Genomic DNA, 22,216 nt, shown 5'->3' with positions numbered 1-22,216 from the left:
CTGCCCCATGGTCCCAAGGGGGATGGAGTTTATTCGACTGTAGAGGGTGTCTCCCTGGGATGGCAAACAGAGAGCAGCCACCCTGGGATGCTGTGCTGGTGTTACCGACACCCCTGGTCCAGCTCTGCTTCCCCTGCCCTCCATCAGCTGTTCAGCAACTGGAGAAATGTTAATTAAGGCAGGGAGGCAGGACGTGTTGTGGTTACACCGCAGCTGCATTTACATGACGAGTGGGAATGGGGAGAAGAGTGGAGATGGCAGCAGGTCCCCACACCGGCTCCTCCTGCCTGGTGCCCGTTACGCCACCAAGTCCTTTCCTAAAAATCCTTTTTCTCTTCTCTTTTTTCAACCAGAATTATCATTAAGCATCTAAATGCCCTGCTGAACATCCAGTTGAGATTGCGGCACAACACAGCTGCTCAGGAGCCAGCAGAGCCCTTTCCTCCCCCCTTAATTCTCCAACAATTTGAAATTATTTTAATAGCACCAGGCTTCACTATTTTCTTTCTCCTTTCTGGAAAATTTCCTTCCCTCTCCTGAAACATCAGCAGCTCCTGTCCACCCACCCCCAGTGTCGCCTTCACTTCGGGGCCATCTCTCCAGCCCAGATGGTGGAGGGTCAAGCGCTGACAGCTGGCCTGGCAGCACAGCAGCAGGGATGTAATTATTTTTAATTTAATTTTAATCGAGATACCGGAATGAATGTGCAAAACAACAACTGTTTTCCAAAGTCGGGTTCGTTCGGTCTTTGCAAACTCGCAGAGAAAATCAGCGTGAGGTGAGGAGCTGTGGCCATCACCCATGAGAAGGTGTGAGACCCGGGCAGACAGGGTGGCCACATCAGCTGAATAAAGTCCCCAGAGTGTCACAGACAGCTCCTACTGCAGGGAAAAGCAAAGATGACACTTCTCCGGCCAGCATCACTCCTGTCCCCCCCCAAAATCCCACCCGGCACCGTGGACCCCGCAGCCTGACGCAGAGCCCCGGTTCCACAGCCCATCATCAATCCTCACGGGGGGACTGCTCATCCCCAGCCAAGCAAATCACAAGCAAAATGGAGATCAGCACTTTTCTCCCCTCCAGGAAAATTGACTTTAATAATTTGGACAACTTGAAAGGCTCCTGCCACAGGGCAGGAGGTAAATATTCATGAGGGAACGTTTCCAGGGCGGGCGCAGCAGGAGTGCTGCCTTTCCCAAGAGACTCCTGCATCCCCCCCTTGCTCCTTACATCCCTTCATCCTTCACAGAGGCAACTCCTGGGGCTATTTCTATCAATTTGCTCGATTTGAATGATAATGATGAACATTGAAATGGGGTAATGGCAGGCGCAGAGGTCGGTAGCTCTCAGGGTACTTCGCAGGGAGATGGTCTCTGGGTTTTTCTTTGCTTCACGCCAGGTCCCAGCACTGTGCCACATCTCCTCCAACTCAGCCTCCTGCTCCCAAACCTCATCTCCCTTATCTCAGCTTCCCCTTGCTCTGGGATTCCCAGGGGATTCCTCAAGGGCACGGGCACGACACTGCCCTGGGCAAACACCTACGATGCTTGTACCAAAGCAAGGCAAGAGCACGAGTCCCCCTGAAGCTGTAGGAGAGGAAGATTTCTGCTCTGCACGTGCAATTAATTTCCAAGGGGAAACAGGGAAGGAAAAGCAATTAATGCTCAAAATGGGGAGCCAGGCACCAGCAACCACTGCTGATGCCTGTCCCAGCAAAGCCAGCCGTGGGGAGATACCTCCTCCGAGCCGTACCTGGGTCCTCATGATGGTTTTGATAGCAGCTTCAAACTCCTCGGAGTTATTGTAGTCGACAGTCCACACATGCGGCTTCCCGATGAAGTCTTCAGCATATGGGTGTTGGGAGGACACCTAAAACACAGCAGTGGGAGCTGGTTTTTGCAGTCCCTGCCAGAACGGCTGCTGTCTGCCACCCGCAGTCGTGACAGCCGAGAGGAGCAACAGGCTCAGGCACAGACACATTGGGATTTAAACCATTGCACAGAGGGATGTGCTGGAAAAAAAAAAAGGTTTTCTCTGAACCCAGCTGCCCCCCGACATCAGGCTGATGCTCTAAACTTCTCACTGGGTTGGGATGCCCCTTTGCCTTCAACACTGAAGTTGCCTCCACAGCCCTCCATGTCCCCATCTCCGTAACCCGGGTACAATCTAACCTTGACCCAAGCCATCTGAGGGTCTGGAATGGCAAAAATAGACCAAGACAGCAAAGCTCTGGGAAGGCACCATGACTCCCAGGTTTGCCAGCTCCAGAAACAAGGCAGAGAGAAAATCCATCACCACAGAAAGCTGGGGAAGTCTGGCAGCAGAAGAAAGCGGTGCTGGAAGGAAGCTGCACCAGCCTGATGCCACAGGCAGCTCCACACACTGGTACCCCGCGGCCACCTGCCTCTCACCAGGCAATTTTTGGGGATACACTGCTTTTATTTCAGCCCCTGAGCTGCTGCAAGGCAGCCAGAGCACAGATCTAGGGATGCGGAAAAGGGACAGGAGAGGATGCTGAGCTGAGGAGGCATTTCGGGGGCACCGAGGAGCAGTTGCAGGGGGGTCTGAAATCCTGCCAGCTGGAGGAGGAGAGCAGGGTGTGCTCTCTGTTTTATTCTCCAGCTCACTGTCCTTTCCCATTCTTTGCCAACAGATTGATCACCTCCTTCCCCTCCACACCCCGGGGCATTTCCCAGCCCTGGCTCCCGCCTGCCCTCCCAGCTCCGGGCTGAAGCACAACCACAGCACCCACCCGGGATGGGTGCTAACACCCACAGCTAATTAGAGGGCTGCATGGGACAGACACAGGGGTGCAGGACAGCCCTACCACCCAAACCCAGGATGGGGGCCACTGAGCTGGGCTGTGGCAGGGCTGAGCCTGCACAGCCCCCCAGCAAAGCCCTGCTCAGCGAGAGGGAGCGTTGCACTGCATTATCCACTTTATTAATAATAAAAGAGGCAATTTTCTCAACCCTTTAACTTTTAAAGAGTTCCTGCTTCACTTAGATTGAAACCCCAGCGGCGGGCAAGCCTGGGAGGGATTTCGTACCCCTGCAACACCATGGAGGTCCTGGCGTCCCTCTGTACAAGAGGCTGAATGTACAAGAGGCTGAAGAGGGGAGCATCACCCCGGTTTGGGAGCAAGGTATGGGCTGTGCCTGGACCTGGACTGACGGGGACGGAGCTGGGGTTTGTGGTCTGCAAGAAGCCTCCTGCATCACCAGAGCCACAGCAGGGCCCCTTGCATCGAAACACTCCAGATGGAGGTGATGGGAGGATGGGAGAGAGGAACCCATCTGCAGGTTATCTGTACTTGGGAGGAAAATCTCACCCACCCAAAAAACCATCTCAGTTTAGCAACTGCTATTCCCCGGGCTGGCCTGAAGCCTGCTGTGAAGGTGGCTGCATCCTGCCCACCCACTCCCCTCCTGCCAGACTCACCTCTCTCGACGTGGGCTTCCCGCGGAAGAACTCGTGGTTGAGGGAGCTGTGGGGGGGGTTGAAACGCGCCTGCAGGAAAACGCAGCCGTTGGCGATGGCCTCCAGCGGGGCAGGACCCTCGTAGGGGAACCCAAAGCCAATGAAGAGCTGCAAGGGAGAAACCCATGTGGTGGTGAGCAAACGCAGCCAACCCCATGGGAAATTCTCCCAAATAACCCGCCAGCATCCCTCTCTGCTGCTCTGGTCCTCCACACCAAGCATTTGTGGCAGCTCCATGTGGTTCAACACCCCATAGATAAATGTGCTACAGTCTTTCCCCCCCCTTCTCCATGGCTCACAGCCCACTCATGCAAAGCAACAAGGTGCTCAGGAGCAACAAGTCTCCCCACGGTGGTTACAACCATCATACTGGGCCCATATGGAAAAATACTGGTTTGCCAAAGCCATTTGGGCTGGAGAACCAACAGCATTTCCCCCAGACCCCGGCTGAAGGCAACCAGGACGTGCCCACACACTCGCTCCGAGAATCCCATCTATTTTTATCACAGCTGTAGGGAGAAGAGGAAAAAAAAAAAAACCCATCCCACTTAGCAATAAATGAATTAATCAGGAAACTTTGTGCTCCGTCTGCGGACAGTCTGCAAGGAGAAACTCATCAGCCACATCTTGATTTGAAATGATGTGCTCAGCTCGGCTCCTGGCTAATTAGCCCTGCTGATAGTGCCTGCGAGCCTGGGAGGAGCGCAGATAACGGCCTCTCCCCCCGCCTCCTCCTTTAATTAGGTTTTATTTCTCAAGGCAACCGAGTCTTCAATGCTGGCTGGTTAGCGGGGGTCCCGAGGACACCCCGGCTGGTTCTCACCCACCTTCGCCTTCCTCAGCAGCTGCTGGAACTCGTGCTGTGGCAGCAGCCCATGGTTCTTCACGAACGCCGGGACCTCGGGCGGCCGCTGTGTCTCGTAATAAACCGTGCCGTGGATCTCCATGTACTTGTTGAGGATGGCCAGGAACTTCTCCTTGCCCTGGGGAGGAAGGCAGAGGCATGAACCCCGCCAGAAGATGGGACTGACACCCCACCCCTCCCCTCCCATGGTTACAGGGGGAGACTTAACTCCCAAACCACCATCCTGGAGCACCCATGATGGAGCACCCACCCACGCTCTCCCCTCCACGTTCCTTGGACACATGTCCTGGACCACTCAAGGGCATTCAGAGGGACATGTGCAAGGACGAGAGCTTGCTAATGGCCTCTTATTCCAACTAACAAGTCCCCAGCATTTTCTCCCAAAGGTTTAATCCTGTTTCACTACCTGGAAAATCAAGAGGGTCATCTGTTTTCTCCTTCTGGAGGCTTTTCCTCCATTTGCTCTCCAAAGCAGCCTTCCATTCTAACAATTTCTCTACTGCAGAATTTTTTGCTTGGAAAAACCACAAAGGGACTATCCTTTGGATGCTGCATTTTCAGCTTGTTCCAGTGTGACAACAGTCCCCGAAAAAGCAGAGACCAGGAGGGAATAAGGAGGTATAAATGGGAAACCGGGGTTGGAACTAGATGACCCTTAAGGTCCCTTCCGACCTAAACCATTCTATGACTCTATAATTAGAGAAAACTCTGTATGTTGCCTTAAAGCCTCTCTAAATGAGGAAAGGTAGGGATGGGGAGGGGATAGAGCCCCTGGCTGCATGAACCCACATCGATCCCAGCAGCTCGGAGGGACCGAGCCCACGATGAGGCAAAGTCAACTCCAGCAAAACCCTGTCTCTGGTGGGAAGATGCGCAGAGGTAAAGTCCAGCAGCAGCTGGTGTGGTACTGTACCTGCAACTGCAACAGCCCCAGGAGGTGCAGAAAGGGAAAAAAATAGAAATAAATCAAGAGGCAGTGAGAATTAGCTCCCTTTTTTTTTTAAGCCCTGGAAGGAAGAGCAGCTGGGTAGCTCTAGACAGAAGAGGAGAGAGTACACACATCCCCTGGCTGCTAAAGCAGATGCAGGGGGGATGTTTCGGGGGGGTGGGGGTATTGTTGGTCTTTCAGCTCACTGGCAGAGCAGTTTGGGGCTGGGGGAAGAGAGTGAAGGCTTTTACCCCACGTCTTCAGGGCTAGAGGTGGCCTCAGCTTGGATGCACCAAATGTGGCTGAGTGTGTGGTCCCAGCAAGGACCAGCACCAGTCCCAGCAAGGACCAGCACCCAGCAGAGACCAACCATCCCCATCACAACACAGGAAACCACCTAAGGTGCCATTAATTGCCATTATTACATAAACTCATTGATATGAAATCCTCAGCCTAAGCAGCCTGTTGGGAGGAAGCATCTCCCAGAGCAAAGAGCAGGGGACGGGGTCTCACCAGCTTCTGCCCTGTTTGCTTGGAGGCGCCGGACATGCCACATCACTGCAGCAGCCTCAGCTTCCCCTCTAGGAAGGGGACCAAGGCCACTTTTCTACAAAGACACCAAGATCTGTGCCTCAAAAGCTCGGGGTAAGAGCCAGGGGCTGCCGCTACCCCCCAGGTCTGCCTCTGAGTGCCCTTACCCACTGGGGTGCTCCCCAAGGACACCCACCTTCCAGATGCTGGCCTCCTTCCCATACACCACCGCCATGCTGCTCACTTTGTTGGACTTGATGAATTGCTTCTCTGTCTTGTTGAGCTCCTCTGAGACAAAGCCCATGAAGGAGTTGTCAGGGGTGTGAGCTGTGGACACCAAAGGGGAGAAGACGTGTGGCTGGGCAGATGTTTTTGGGGGCCCCATTGCAGCACGGGGGCTGAGACAAGCTTGACCCCAGAGTCTTGCTGGAGTTTGGGGGGGAAATGGCATGAATCCCCCATCAAGGAGCTCCTAAAACACAGGCTTTGCAACCCACTTGAGCAGCTCTTTAAAAGGGAAGGCATTTTTAAGGCTGCCAAGTGGGCTCTATCCAGCCAGGAAAAAGCAACGTTTGAGTTACCCAGCACCCAGTGGGTCACTGGGCTCCTTTCAGACAAGCACATCTCCTTTCCATGCCACAGGCAAATCCAAATCTCTGAGCTGCCTCCCACCTGAACCCCAGCTGAAATAAAACCAGGCTTTGCAACCAAAACTGCCCCACATTTTCCCTCCTGGGAAATGGAAGCTGTTTGGCTCTGGCTGTGCTGGAGCCAGTGACCCATCACCAAGGAGCTAGGTGTCTCTCCCTGGAGCATTTCTACAGCCCAAGAGGTGGCCAAGCAGGTTCAAGGGGCTGCTTGCAGGCAGTGAGGAGGCAGAGGAAGCAGGAGTGGAGCTGGGGAGGATGGCATTGCCCATGCATCACCTCCAAAAGGAGGCAAGAGCCACTTCTGCAATGCCTGTGAGCCCCCAAAACCTTGCTCCCATCCCCCACTTACGGAACATGGTCATGAACTGGGTGGGCTGCAGGTTCCAGTAGCCCCAGTTGGTGCGGTAGCCACGCAGCGTGGCATACTCCTCGTGGTTGTACGCCGGCTCCGTCCCAAAGGTATCAATGACCCGGACGCGGCACCTGGAAGAGGAGACAGGACCCGAGGCCCTCAGTTTGAGAAAAGTCCCACTGCCAGGGACATCTGGGGTCTCCAGGCAGCTCATCCCTCGGCTGCTCCCCGAGCAGACGCTGCAGAAACATCCCAAGCAGCTCTTCCCAACCCACCGCTCCCTCCTGTAACGAGCAATTTCCCTTTGCAGAGCTTTCATCTCCCTGACAGTTGTGAGAATGATGTATCTCCTGAAGACTCGTTAATGCTTTTCCCAATATCCCGGGAATGCTGAGGCAGGCATTACCAGCACACGACCGAGGAGAGAAGGGGAGCAGCAAGCAAGGGAAGAGCAAAACAAGCTGAATGTGAGAGCAAATGCATTTATAATAAAAGCAATAACACTGCTTGTCATTTTTCTCTCTAATAAAATTGTGTAGGATAGTGGAAGAGATGGGAGAAAACATAATAAATAGCGGGACTATCAGCACTAAATTAAATCACATATTTTCCTGGCTGGTGATGTACCAGGAGATGATGACATTTGTCTTGATGCCGAAGGAGGCAGGGACAGGGCTCTGCTTCCTGCAAACAGAAAAGGCTGGCGCTTCCCTCTGTGGTGTGGCCACCCCCCACCACAGGCACAGTAGCTGGAAGCACATACACACCCCATCAGCACATACAGGGCTTTTTTTACCAATTCTGTTTCTTCTAATGAGGGATTATCTTAAACATGGGAGGCTCCAGAGAGAGCAGACCGCCTTGAGTCGTAGCAGTGGGGGACACACAGCAGAGCCAGGCAAAAATCAAAGGTGCAATCAAAGGGTCTGACTCCTTGGAGCTGAGGGCTACCCTTTGAGGTCATTAGCATTAGTCTTTGCTTGCTAATGAAGGAAATGGAGAGTAACAGCAGGGAGTGGCTTTGCTTACCTGTATTTCTTAAAGGAGAGCCCCATGTGCTGCTTCATCTGTTGGAGACCGTGGTAGTCGGTGTAAATCAGGTCGAAAGGCAAAGGACTGGTCAAGGGGCAGTTTCCCCGTCCTGGCGGCACCCCTAAGTGACTGGGGAGAAGCAGGAGGGACCCATCAGCCTCCCGGCACCACAAACACTCATTTTCCTGCCCAGTGTTCAACAGGGGCCATCAACCAACTCCCCAGCTGATGGAAGGGGAGGAAGATCATTCTCCTCTCCCCAGCTTGTATTTCTTGGGCCAAAAACCTGAGGTTCTGGGGAGTCCTGGTCCCTCCCCATCTTTGCACCCACTCTCACTGAGTTTCTGTTCCCCATACCTGGGTGATGAGGCTTTTGCACAGCATTCCCAGCCAGGGCTCACCAGCATCTCATGCAACACACACGCTCTCCTGGATCTCTCTTGTCGGAGACACCAGATTTCGTTTGCTTTCATTGCAGTCACATCAGTGACAGACTCGTAAAGCCACATCCTTCCCTTCCACCCTGCCTGCAAGCTTAGCTGAAATATACCCGTTCCCAGTCCCATTTCCTTCCCCGTGCAAACACCATGCACCGTTTCTCTTCATCCAGTCCCTACAGGTACCCACCACACCCCAGAGCACCCTCAGATTATCCCCGATGCTGATACCACTGCCTGTCCTTGGATGTTGTGCACATCTCATTAATAATTCTGACTTTTTGTCCCATTTATTAAATAGTTCAATAACACCAGGGCAGTCAGACACTGGGTCTCGCTCAGTGGGTTTTCAGTCAGTTCCTTACAACAGCCCTTCTTCCCTCTTCCAGCAGATAAAATGCATTACAAAAATCCAGACAAACTAGATGGACTGCAATCTCTTTATCAAGATCATCAGTTACCTTGCTGCCAAGGTGATATGTGATTAATCTGGCATGATACAAGGCTGGTAAACCTGCAGCATGTCTCCTTCCATTTTCAATTACCTCTGTGAACCGATGAATCCCTCTCTCCAAAGCTGTTCCACTAAATGTACCACTGATGTCAGCCTGACAGCCCATCTGCTCGTCTGGACCACGCTTCCTCCTTCTCAGAAAAAAGCCTGTGACACCTTCCAGCTTCAGCAGGTTTCTCAAAAATCCTTGTTACATGTACTTGTGATTTCTGACTGCCAGTTTGCTCAGAAATACAAACGATCCACCTCTCAGTATCAACGTTCTTGTATTTTTTTTTTCCTCCTAAAGATAGTAATTTCTCATCCTCACCCCCATAACCCCACTCACACCCAAAGACCAACATGGAAAACCAAAGCGTTGAGCTGATTTGGTCCATCTGGGCTCTGCCTGACTCCCACCATGCAGTTGCCCCGTTTCGTTCTCAGTCCTCCTAACAGAGCTGAGGAATTTGTTTTATTTTGCAAGTCTGAGCTCAGACAGTGTGAAATCTCACCCTTAGCTCCTGCTTGGCAAGATGTCTGTCTTTGTTTTCTTCTGGGTTCCTCACTTACTCTTAGCACCTATTTGGACATGGGAATTTATTCCAGCCATCCCTGCAAGTATTTTGCTTTTTCTTAGGAATAAAAGGTCCAGCCAAGTTTAAATTCCCAGGTTTTGAAGCCTTCACTCTGTGATGTCTCTTACTGGTTCTCCTCATCTCTCTGCATTTCCCCTTCTGAACCTGAGAATCCTCTTTCCAGCCCTGGATTTTCTCTGTCGTTCAGGTGATGCTCAAATGGACCTGCGTGATTTGGTCCATCTGGGCTCTGCCTGACTCCCACCACGCAGTTGCCCCGTTTCGTTCTCAGTCCCCTTCTAACAGAGCTGAGGAATTTAGGTCCATCTGGGCTCTGCCTGACTCCCACCATGCAGTTGCCCCGTTTCGTTCTCAGTCCTCCTAACAGAGCTGAGGAATTTGTTTTATTTTGCAAGTCTGAGCTCAGACAGTGTGAAATCTCACCCTTAGCTCCTGCTTGGCAAGATGTCTGTCTTTGTTTTCTTCTGGGTTCTTCACTTACTCTTAGCACCTATTTGGACATGGGAATTTATTCCAGCCATCCCTGCAAGTATTTTCCTTTTTCTTAGGAATAAAAGGTCCAGCCAAGTTTAAATTCCCAGGTTTTGAAGCCTTCACTCTGTGATGTCTCTTACTGGTTCTCCTCATCTCTCTGCATTTCCCCTTCTGAACCTGAGAATCCTCTTTCCAGCCCTGGATTTTCTCTGTCGCTCAGGTGACACTCAAATGGACCTGCAGCCCAAGGGTCCATCCTCTGAGAAGCACTTCCATAAGGTCCCCATCCCTTGCCCAGACCTACAACTACACACAGCATTTCATCTATCCATCCCATGGCTGTTTGCAGAGGAAATCGATGGCTCTCCCACCCAGGGAACAGCCAAGTTATACAGTTATCACAAGCATTTGCTCTCCAATCTCTCACTAGTCTTCACCAACAACATCAGAAGGGTCATATGTAACCAGTGACATTGGTTGGGCATTACAGGCACGATAAAGGTCTCCTCCTGGCCATATCTCCCTCTTCTTCTGATACAACTTGCAAGACCTTGAGTGTTGAGCACCAAGGTCCTTCTTCCAGCCCCATCCTGACCTCAGAGCACTGAAGGGTCACCCCAAACTCCCGACCATGACCCTAACTCCAGAGAGTGAGTAAACAAGGGACCACATTGCCTTCCAAAGCCAGGAAAACCACAGATTTTCAATTTAAGGCAAAGAGCTGCGTTTGCAGCTGCTTCATTGCTCTTGTCACAAGGAATATAGAGCGTCAGCTCAGGGCAGCCCGGCCGGGTCAGCTGCGGGGGAAACAGGCGGCCGTTTTATCACTTTTCTGCACAATTTTACATGACATGGCTGATTGGGAAGATGGCAGGAATAGAAAGGCTCTCACCTCCAAGAGCCACCTCGGTATGATAAATAGGGCATCAAGGAGGCCCATCCCTCCCGGGGAGGCTGAAGCAGAAGGGGAATTTTTAAGCCAGTAAAAACCTCCAGGATTTTATAGAGATGCAATGCTAACTATCCCATTTGCTCACATACACGCTGCTTTTTCCTCAGTCATCAGCCAAACGGCAGCGCTGATTTACACCGACCTGGCGCTGCAGCAGAGCAACTCAGCTGATCCACAAACCTCGTATTTAACTAAAAATCCCCAACCCGTAACACCTCTCTTGCAGCCCGCCCTGCTCTACCTCGTACACACCACGCAAGCCGCTGAGTTAACAAATTCATCTGTAATTTTAAAAAGCCTTAACCAAGCTTGACACGGGGCTGCAGGAGACAGCAATTAGCGTATCTCGAGCTGAAGCCTCCAAAAAAAACTTTCCACTGATTCGGTAGAGCAGGTCTGGCTCCCCCAGCCCCCCCTTGTCACCGTGATGTGCCACGTGTCCCCTCTCCGGGTGTTCGCGACATGCCACATCCCTTTATACTCCCAGCACCAAGGCTGCGAGGCAGGAATAGATCTAAAAGCAGGACCGGTGTCTTTGAAACAAGCCATCTCTCTCATTTATCCCCCTTATCCTTCCTAAACACTTTATAACCACCGGTTTTAATATTCCAATCATGCAAATCCAGGCTGCACCTCTGAAGTGGGGGGTGGGGGTGTGTGGATTTTTTTTTTCATTCCTTCTTATTTAAACATTCTTTATCCAAGCTTTCATCATTTGCCAGTTAAGTCAACTAATTTTCTACTAAACCCAATTTCACTCATGGTTGGAGTGAAATTTCCCTGATTTCTCCTTGTGCCATGTACTATTAATGGCGCTTGAAATTACGCAAATAAAATTGATGAGCGCAAATGCCGCCTTCTCGCGCAGCCAAGAGATTTGTTTTTGAAAACCACTTGATCCCAGCTCCTGGAGAAACCTCCCCTCCCAGAGCAGACGAGGAAGACCTCCCAAGCCCTGGGCAGGTGACCCCATGGCTTGTCCCATCCCCAACACCCCGGATTAGTGCCCGGGCTCAGCCCTGGCACCTCTTTGGGAGGGAGCAGCCGAAGCGGCTTCAATCCAAGCGGATGCAAGCGCCGAGCTCGCCCCTCCGCCAGCTGCCTCCACCAGCTGTGCCTACTCCAGAATAAATCTACAGCAGCTTCTTGTCCTCCTATTTTCCCCTTAGAGGTACTTTAATCAACCAGGGGACGCACTCCCTTCCCGAGCGCGGTGCAGGCTCTCTCAAATCAGATGACTGCGGGGTTATCTTTACATCCCATTGACCTATTTTCAAATTAACCCAACATTTCCTTCCACGTTATCACTCTTGGGGCTGAAAAGTCCAGCACTAAATGGATCTCGTGGGCATCTGCTGGCCAACTGGGCCAATATCCTATATTATATTTAATTGCATCTTCTCTGCCCGCATCTGCTGCCATCAGCAAGGCGGACTGCAGCAGGGGAAATGGAGCAGGGCTTCTGTCCTCTCTGCTCCCTTGGTTTCTCCCCATTGACAAGAGCCCAGCAAGCACAGGGACGTTATCCAGGGGATGAAAGGTGCCAGAGCCAAGCCCAAACAGCTCCCGGGGGGCTGTGACAAGCCCATCATGAGCAATTTAAAGTGCAAATCGGAGCCCGTGAGATGAACCCCCTACTGCCTGGCCTCTGCTCCCAGCTCTTCCTCCGGCTCAAAGGGACACCATGACCTCTAAAGTGAGGTTTTCCAAGCAATTACAGAACGCTGTTTAAGCCACCTGCGATGGTTTTACTTTTGCCAAGCCCGTCTAGGCTGTTCCTCTGGCCCATCATCAATCCCATGGGACACAGCCCTACCCAGCTGGGGCTGAGGAGGTTCAGTAATCAATTTATTTATGTTCGAGTCTCAACAAAAACCTGTTTTCCCATCATGGCAGAATGCAGCACTTGCTGGAAACCTTTGCATCACGTTCCCAGAAGACAGTTAACACCAAGTTTTCACTGTTCAGCTGAGCAGCAGCAGCTCCAGTAGATCCAGACAGGAAGGATCCAGCAGACCCTTCCCCAGGAAGGCATTTTCTTCTGGGCTGCAAAGATAAGCCATGAGTAGTGAAGACTGCTGGATGCCAGAAATGGGGAGTCAACATTCCTGAAGGCTGGGTTTGATCCAGGGGCTCCTGGTTGAACCACCTCTGGGTATGCTGAAACTTCTGTCCTCACCAGCCCTGAAGGGCTCTGGGCTCCCGCAGGGAGGATTGACCCTATATAAATTACCCAGCAATTAATAAAGTTACAGGAACATTTATGTCAAAAAGCCGAGGTTTCTGCAACGAAGCCAGCAAGCGAGTCGTCATTTGGCTACAAAATAAACATATTTCACGAAGGAGTGCAATTTAACAGCTCGGTAATTCCTGCTCATTTATGCACCTTCTCCTTCTACAAAACGAAATCCTCAAAGGTGGAAGAAGTCACTCCCCACTGCTCCTTGCCATGGCAGGGAGGCTCATCCGTGCTCCTCACGTGGCTGCTGCCAGCGATGCTCCGAGCAGCCTCCTCAGAGGCACCAGGAAGATGCTGTCATTAAAGGGAGCAGCTTTTGCAGTTTCATTTCAAAGTACCTGGCTTTTAATTGCGGAGCTACACGGCTGCAGCTCTTGGAGGGGAGGAGGAGCAGGGGAGGCGATGGGATCCACCATCCTACGGTGAGAGCTGCCTGCCTGGCTGGGCAGAGTCAGACCCTGGGGAAGCCAGAGAAAATAATATATTCATATATATATTCAACAAATAAATTGAAGAAACTTCCCAGAAAAGGGAAATAAATACTTGGGGTCCTCCAAGGAGGAGCAGAAGCTGAGCACCCATGTGCTCGCAGTGCCTGGACAGACCATCGGACAGACAGGCTGACCCCTGCTGTCCCAACTCCTCCAGCAGCTCAAAATGAAGGGACAGTTTTAGCCAAATCTTCATGGACACCACTAGAGCAAAACTGATTTGTACCCACTAACGTCCCGGACCCCTGCCTACTCCATCCCCTAAGACAGGTCTGCTGGAAATGTGTCCTGATTAAACTACGGACTGGAGAACCCAATAAAGCTCAGGCACACAGTGGTGTGTCCAGCATTTGTGTAACCTCTTGGGTCAGTTCTCATCACCTCTGTCTTTGCAAGGGTTTGCAGCAGTCGAGCACCCACAATCAGGGGCATCATCTTCTCCCTCTGAGACCTGTAACCAAACATCCAGCCTTTCCAAAGCCCACAGCATCCCGTACGCAACCCTGTCCCAGCACGAACATCAAAGCCTGGCCAGAAAAAGACCAACCCAGTAGCCCTAATTGCTTACAAAAACACTTGTTCTTGAGTAATGGGAACATCTGATGCTACGTTAGAAGCTGAGGTTTCCTCCTCACCAGTGGGGAGCTGATAAATCCCAGGGCCACGCCATGCAGCTCCACCAGGACCGCGCACAACCGGTCACTTCTGGCTGTTTCCACAAGCAATTCCTGGCTCCCCCGTGCCAGCGTCAGGCCTGTGTTTGCCAACTGGCGAGGGAAGGTGATGCCCAGAGCCTGGGCATTGCATGGGGTTTCATGTGAACAGATGCAAGACAGAAAGACGCCTTTTATCTGCCAGGAAATAATTAGAAATGCCTTTGTCTGGACATCGTGTTTCCATTTGAACGGCCCTTTTTGCAGCCCTGAGTGCACCTCGGCGACTGTGGAAAGAGCAGGAAAATAGCAGCTCTAATTAAGTGTGTGCCAGGCAATCAGAGGAGAGAGGCAGCAGCAGAGCTGAGCCTCGTCCCACCGCGGTGCCAGCCCCGACACAGCCCGGCCGTGCCATCCCAGCACCCGGCAAGTGGCTCATCACCCAAACATCACACTGGCCACGGGTACTGCTCGGCAGGGACAGGGCTGCCAGCACGGGATACAAGCATGTGCTTAAAATTAAGTGCCTCGCCAGGGCCAGTATTAGGAGTCCAGAACTTGACACCGGAGCAATTAAGCTCCGAGAACACTTTGTAAAGCCCTGACCCTGCGAGTCATCAAATCCTGTTTTCTTCGACTTTCTGTCCTGCCTTATGAGCAGTTAATTTCAAGGGGGCCATTGCAAAAAGCACCTTCCAGCGTCGCCGAGATCAATACTCCCGCTGCTCACACCCCCGCCTCGCCGAGCCTCTCCCTTAGCCTTGCAAAAGCAGCTGGAGATGCCCACAGGACCATTCCCACAACCTAAGGATGGGGTGGTAGGAGCTGGAGGTCCCCACAACACCCGTCGTGCCCTTTCTCCTGGGGGGAACAGGCTGTGGGCACAGAATCACAGAATCTTCTAGGTTGGAAGGGACCTTAAAGATCATCTTGTCCAACCGTCAACCTAACTGACAAAAATAGACACCCACACAACTAACAAAAAGCAACACCATCACTAAACCATACCTCCCAGCACTACATCAACCCATCTTTTGAACACCTCCAGGGATGGTGCCTCAACCACCTCCCTGGGCAGCCCATTCCAAGGGCTGAGAACCCTTTCGGTGAAAAAATTTTTCCTAATATCCAGCCTGAACCTCCCCTGGCGCAACTTGAGGCCATTTCCTCTCGTCCTGTCACCTGTGACTTGAGGAGGCACCCTCCTGCCTGCCCCTGGGACACGGGTGCTCCAGAGGAAGAGGCTCGGCTTATTGAGGCTTCTGCTCCAAAAGCCACTGCTTGTAATTTTCCAACATCTACTCATCCAACATCTTCCTCATTAACAACCCAGCTCAGGTCCTCCAGGCACTTCCCACTCCTCCCCTACCAAGCAACACACACACACACACACACAGACACACACGCCAGCCTTGATTCTCACTTCCCTGAAAGCACATTTTGGCTACCAAAGCAGCAGAAGGGGTCTTCAGCAAGAACCGAGTGTTTGCGTTCAGATTTGGGATATTTCTTTCCCACCTGCTTCAAAGCAGGGCTCAAAATGCTGCCAGCTCCCTCCGCTGCCCTCACCCACCCCAGCACAAACCCGGGATGGAAAACACCTCCTGAAATCCCTGCTCCAGCTCAATTTTGCTTTCCTCCCAGGAATGCTCTGCACCAGCCCCCAGATAACCCCGAGTTTCACCCCTTGCCTCTCAAGACACATCAGAAAAAGCTCACCAATTCCCCAGGAAATGCAAATGAGGACAAAAACCTGTACTTTGTTCAACTACAAGAGAAAAAATCGGGCTCAGGTAGGACACAGCAGGAGAATTCACAGGTCTTTAAGGTCTACAGTGGGCAGAAGACAAGCCAGGCAAGGCAGCCCTGGAAAAGCAGGGCCAATCTCAGACCCTACAGGGGCAGGTGGATGGTGCCTGGCCGAGCCATGGAGCAAGGCTGCAGATCCCCAGAGCTCCTTGGCTTCCCTCTAGATAAGCATTGGTCCCCCAAAACAGGGGAAGAACCGTTTGGCATCCCTGCTATTCACCGCTTGGCATCTGCCGCTCTCCCCATGTGAGCCCCCTGGCATGGAGAGGTGCCCACCACAACGTGGTCACACTCCCGACCTCCTTGCACCCCCAGCCCTCCATCACCAGCTTTTTGTTGGACCAGGGACTTACTTTTCCTCCTCGTTTGCCTGACCCCCAGCGTTTCAGACCCAATCCTGACCACTGCCTGCGGGTACTGCTGCATTGTAATCAATACAGATGCTAATAATGAACAGCTCTCAGATAACTACTGGCTGAAGCGTACGCAGGCAAACCTCCCAGTGATCCCTTGCCAATGATCAATACACATAGAAAAATCAGCTCAGAAATTTGAAGAGACAAAAAAAAAAAAAAAAAAACAAAAAAAAAAAACCCAACAACAAACCAGGAGAGAGGTAATTTCGTGCTGAATAATTTATGGGCACCAGCCTTTGCTCCGCGAAGGGCAGGAGCAGCTACAGCTCCGAGCCATGGAAGGAGCAGGGGGTGCCAAAGAGAAACAAACAAGCAGACTCGACATTTCACGTTGCTGGAGCAAAATATCCCAAACCCTCCCCCCGACACTGGTGCTTGTCCTGCTGCAAGCTCAGCAAGAGACACCTGGGATGAGAGAGGACAAATTTAGCCCTGGTCTCCAGCGGAGAGAAGCTCAGCTGCTTCAGGAGGTTTCTCAGGGCAGGAGGGGTAAGAAATGAGAGTATTTGGGCTGACCCTTCCATGGTGACACAGCTTTAGCTTCATCTCCAGCCCCTCACATCCCCAGCTCTCCAAAAAAAAAAACCAACAAAAAAAACCCAACAACAAACCAGGAGAGAGGTAATTTCGTGCTGAATAATTTATGGGCACCAGCCTTTGCTCCGCGAAGGGCAGGAGCAGCTACAGCTCCGAGCCATGGAAGGAGCAGGGGGTGCCAAAGAGAAACAAACAAGCAGACTCGACATTTCACGTTGCTGGAGCAAAATATCCCAAACCCTCCCCCCGACACTGGTGCTTGTCCTGCTGCAAGCTCAGCAAGAGACACCTGGGATGAGAGAGGACAAATTTAGCCCTGGTCTCCAGCGGAGAGAAGCTCAGCTGCTTCAGGAGGTTTCTCAGGGCAGGAGGGGTAAGAAATGAGAGTCCTGTCACTGACCCTTCCATGGTGACACAGCTTTAGCTTCATCTCCAGCCCCTCACATCCCCAGCTCTCCACGTCCCAACCCCTCCCCAGAGCTGCAGCTACAGGGGAAGTCCCCTCCAGGCTTTAATGAAGTTCCAAGATTAACCATTAGCACAACTCATGATTAATTACACATGTTCTGTTAAGCCTCCTGCTCGCTCGTGGTCAGGCAAAGGCTTATCTCAGCACTCCTCAGAGCCACCACTAACGCCACACCACCCCGATGGCAGGGATGCTGCTGAAGGGTCTTGCAAGCATCAAGCAGGATTGCTGCCACCGCTCGGGGGGGACCTCTGCACCCCCACCAACACCCACATTACCCCATCTCTTGAGGGGCTGCAGGAGGGTCCCGGCCAACACTGGACTTAGTCTCCAAAGGGACAGAGGGGACCCAGCTGCAGCCCCAGCTCCTGCCCCTGCTCGCCCCCAGCCCCATCAACATGGAGGTGGACCCACTACGTGGGTGTCCAGCATTTAAAACGTCACCAAAGCCAGGCACAGGACACACGGTGGGGACAGTTTCTATCTCTGGGACAGAGAGAAGAGCAGGATGCACAGCCCCAGCCCCACTCGCTCCCCGTCCCGGTGACTAAGAGAAAGAGACGGAGCTGCTGTTCCCAGGCATCCCAGGGGACACATCCAAATCCACGTCAGAGAGGAGGTCCCATCACAGCCAACCCATGCCGAAGCTCCTACTCTTCTGAGAAAGGCAAAATACTCCAGGCAGCAAGGCAGCTCTCTCCAGAGTCACTCCCAGAGGGAAATGGATGCTGCAAAACCCCCGGTAAGACTCAGCTGGCTCCTTCCCCTCGTTAAGAGGGGACACATCCAAATCCACGTCAGAGAGGAGGTCCCATCACAGCCAACCCATGCCGAAGCTCCTACTCTTCTGAGAAAGGCAAAATACTCCAGGCAGCAAGGCAGCTCTCTCCAGAGTCACTCCCAGAGGGAAATGGATGCTGCAAAACCCCCGGTAAGACTCAGCTGGCTCCTTCCCCTCGTTAAGTGACTACTGTGAGGCTCTTCATTAAAAAACACAAACAAGAACCACACAACAACAACACGACCCTCCCAGCCATTAACTTCTTTCATCCTTGAGTACACGGATATTATTTAGCACGTCAATTTAGCTCAGCAGGCCATGCGGAGATCGCCGCGATGCATGCCCGCCTCTTTGAGAAGCTGCTGCCTTTTGCATTAGGACCAGGATTATTTTTTTGAGTTAATTAGTCGTGAGCTAATTCCGTTTATTAATTCTGAATGCCGCAGGGGCTGGGTTGGGAGTTTTTTTGTTGGGTTTTGTTGGTTTTTTTCAGGACTGTTGGTTTTTTTCATTCCCTTTTCAGCAGGGCTCATTATGTGGCCGATGCTGGCTGAGCATCGCCCAAAACCTGCCCAGTCCCCGAGGCACCTCCAGGCTTTTCTTGATTTATAACCCTTCCCAATTTGCATTTTCCCTGGCACTTGCCCTCCACTCGAGATGCCTCGTAGGAGGTGAGGAAAGCTTGTGAGGTTACAGGAGGCAGCAGCAGCAGCCCGGTAATAACAGAACTGCATCAGCACGGGAACACAGCACAGAGTTATCTTCTCCCTCTTCTTTTTTCCATCATATATTGGTCCCTCTTGGAGAGAGAGTCCTCCCTAGGGTGGCCCAGTGTAGGTGTTTACCCATTCTCACCCTGCATCACCCTATATCCCACAGCAGAAAAAGCCCATCCCTCTGTGGGAAGTGCCCTGGCAGCAGCAAATTCCCCCAGAGGTCTCCAAGCCACCACCAGCATCTCCTGAGGAGGGACACCTTGGTGGCTGCCACCCCTCTGCAAGGGATGCAGGTTATTTTTGGCTGCCGCCCCCAGCAGCACAGCAGGAAAGGAGGGAGGGAGGGAGGGAAGGAAGAAAGAAAGGAAGGAAGGGAGCACAGTCACTGCTCAAACAACACCAGCAAAGCCACCAGGGTCAAGCAGAGTCGTGCACGGTGGGAAGAGCCAACGACCTGCAGGACACCTGCATCCTGCAGCCACCCGGCCACCAGCCCCACAGAGAGCATCCCTGGGGAGGGTAAAAGGGAGCCTTTCCCACATCCAGCCCCGTGCAGGTGTCAGGGGACACGGGTGATGCTGGGCACTGACAGGAAGGGATTCACGCTGCTCAGACCCAGCGCCAGGACCACAGAGCCCTGCCCCAGACATCTCCACATCAGCCCCACGCAAAGCCCTGCTGCAAAGCCTTAGTTGGCACCAGTCCTCCTCACGTTCCCGGGATGCAGAAGGGATGGGATGGATCCCAGCCGTGACGCTGGTGCTTTGCACCCACCCAACACTTCCACCAGCTCAGCATCAGCGCTGCCCGAGATGCAGGTGGGGAAAAGCCACCCCCGAGACTTTGCAGATCTTGTGCTTTCATGCAAAAACCTCAAAAAACACATACACGGTGAGGGGCAGAACCTCTTGGGGGGGGGGGGAAACACACCACACACCCACCTCTGCAGCTCCTTCAGGGAGACGGTGACCCTCAGGCTGTGTCCCAGGAGGAAGAGGGCAGCCAGGATGTCAGCCCACTGCACCATCTCACCCAGGGGGCCCCCCTTCAGCACCCGTGGACTGAAAACATCCCCCGACTCCTCCGTCAGGAAGCCAATATGGATCAAGATCTGGAGGGAGAAGGAGAGGGGTCAGTGCCAGGAGAAGAGGTGCTGGGGGGAAAGGGAGAAGTTGGGTTTTTCAGTCCAAAATGACTTATGGTCCCTGATTCCCTCCAGCTCCTTTTGCAGGCTGTAATTACTTGGGGAAATCATTCAGGAGTAACGACAAGTGATCTATGTCCAATTAGCAAAGACCTGGAGTCAGAGGCTGCCAGCTCCCATCGACTGGCACTCTCTATCTTGGGACCAGGTCCATCTTCCTGATGAACATCAGGGTCCATCCCATGGACCAGAGCCAGATCTCCCAGCACACAGGAACTAAAGGGCACTGCAAAAACGTGAACGAGGAGGACCAGCAACCTGGACACCTCTGCACAGGAGACATGCCCACTTCCCTGCCCGCTGTCAATGGTGGTCTGCCAGCAGGACATCATCTCCTGCCCACCAGTACCCATGTCCAAAATTCACCCCGTCGTTCCGCAGCGCTGGTCCTGCAGTGTCCTGAATGCATGCAGAGTCACGTTCACGGACCACAGACCGACCCTGCAGACCCACGTGCTTCCATAAGTGAATTTTCCTCCCAGCCTGCTCGTATCCCAGCTGTCTCCTCTCCCCCTATCCCAAATGAATCCGAGTTTCCCTGTCTGTCCCCTCCCCGTGCAATTTGCTCGTACGTGTTTCTTGTCCCTTTGCCGGTCCTTCAGCTTCTCCTCGAGGCGCCGAGTCGCCCGCAGCCACTGCTGGGCCAAGTGCCGGATCCTCTTCTTCATGAAGCTGAGGGACTCCTTGCCCGTGCCAATCAGCTCCAGGAGGTGAGCCAGGTCACTCTGGAAAGCTGCCTAGGAAAGGAGGATGCTCTGCATTTCCAGTGTAGGGAAAGCAGCTACAAGAGGAGCCCCCAGGCTGCCACAGGGACTGGCAGAGGTTTGCCCGTCACAGCTAAGGTGCTGTAGGTGCCTCCTGGATGGACGGCTTCTCCAGTGCCACCAGACCCCACACCAGAGCCACTTAATGCATCAAGTCCCAGGGGCACCATTGCACCCAAAGCATTGCATGACATCCCAGATTCCTCAGCACAGGAAGGACATGGACCTGATGGAGCGGGTACAGAGGAGACCACAAAAATGCCTCAAGGGCTGGAGCCCCTCTGCTGTGAGGACAGGCTGAGAGAGTTGGGGTGTTCAGCCTGGAGAAGAGAAGGCTCCAGGGAGAGCTTACTGCAGCCTTCCAGTACTTAAAGGAGCTGCAAGAAAGACAGGGACAGACTTTTTATCAGGGCCTGTTGTGATAGGACAAGAGGTAATGGTTTTAAACTAAAAATGGGATGATTTAGACTAGATATAAGGAAGAAATTTTTTACAATGAGGGTGATGAGACACTGGCGCAGGTTGCCCAGAGAGGTGGTGGATGCCCCATCCCAGGAAACACTCCAGACCAGGTTGGACAGGGTCCTGAGCAACCTGATCTAGTTGAAGATGTCCCTGCCCATGGCAGGGAGGTGGAACTAGATGGCTTTTAAAGGTCCCTTCCAACCCAAACCATGCTATGATTCCATGTAAACCCACCTGTGGCACCACGGCCCTGCTGGCTCTAGGAACGTTTATTTCCAGAGCCTTGAAGCCACTGTCTCCCACCAGCCCCCCTCTCCAGAACCAGCAGGACACAGGCTGTCCCCACCTTACCTGCACCCGGGGCAGCGGTGGGGGGGAAGGCAAAGCCGCCGTCCGGTTTCGCCAGGGCAGGGGAGGGCAGAACCACTCGACTTCACTGAGGTAGATGAGGAATGAGCACTCGGTGCCGTCCACGCCAAAAAAAGCATAGCAGGGGTCAGAGGTCCACCTGGCCCTCATCCACTGTGAGGGGGCAAAGAAACACATGGGGCTACCAATTGGCCTTCCAATATCTGAAGGGAGCTACAGGAGAGCTGGGGAGGGACTCTTTGTCAGGAAGTGTAGTGACAGGACAAGGGGGAACGGTTTTAAATTGGAAGAGGGAAGATTTAGACTAGATATTAGGAAGAAATTCTTTCCTGTGAGGGTGGTGAGACACTGGAACAGGTTGCCCAGAGGAGCTGTGGCTGCCCCATCCCTGGAGGGGTGCAAGGCCAGGCTGGATGGGGCTTTGAGCAACCTCCTCTGGTGGGAGGTGTTGGAACTGGATGATCTCTAAGGGCCCTTCCAACTCTGACCATTCTATGATTCATCCTCCAG

The 22,216-nt window shown here is 52.8% G+C and overlaps 1 protein-coding gene across 2 annotated transcripts in view; it reads right to left on the bottom strand.

The window, feature by feature from the left end:
• MGAT5B (mannosyl (alpha-1,6-)-glycoprotein beta-1,6-N-acetyl-glucosaminyltransferase, isozyme B) overlaps positions 1–22,216 on the bottom strand; it is a 73,878-nt gene that overhangs the window by 8,433 nt on the left and 43,229 nt on the right. The window contains exons 6-15 of one of the 2 annotated variants that reach the window (XM_014949411.1): positions 21,689–21,859; positions 20,681–20,845; positions 19,846–20,015; positions 7,836–7,967; positions 6,804–6,937; positions 6,001–6,131; positions 5,259–5,264; positions 4,308–4,463; positions 3,442–3,588; positions 1,753–1,869 (exon numbers count right to left, since the gene is read on the bottom strand). In XM_014949411.1, the coding sequence (XP_014804897.1) occupies positions 1,753–1,869; positions 3,442–3,588; positions 4,308–4,463; positions 5,259–5,264; positions 6,001–6,131; positions 6,804–6,937; positions 7,836–7,967; positions 19,846–20,015; positions 20,681–20,845; positions 21,689–21,859 (1,329 nt within the window). The remainder of the gene's footprint in view (positions 1–1,752; positions 1,870–3,441; positions 3,589–4,307; positions 4,464–5,258; positions 5,265–6,000; positions 6,132–6,803; positions 6,938–7,835; positions 7,968–19,845; positions 20,016–20,680; positions 20,846–21,688; positions 21,860–22,216) is intronic. The other variant, XM_014949421.1, reaches the window with a different exon arrangement.

This window comes from Calidris pugnax, unplaced genomic scaffold (genome assembly GCF_001431845.1).
Source record: "Calidris pugnax isolate Ruff unplaced genomic scaffold, ASM143184v1 scaffold9, whole genome shotgun sequence".
Lineage (NCBI taxonomy): Eukaryota > Metazoa > Chordata > Aves > Charadriiformes > Scolopacidae > Calidris > Calidris pugnax.
Note: the sequence above shows the minus strand (reverse complement) of the source record. Positions and strands in the feature narration are given on the sequence as shown.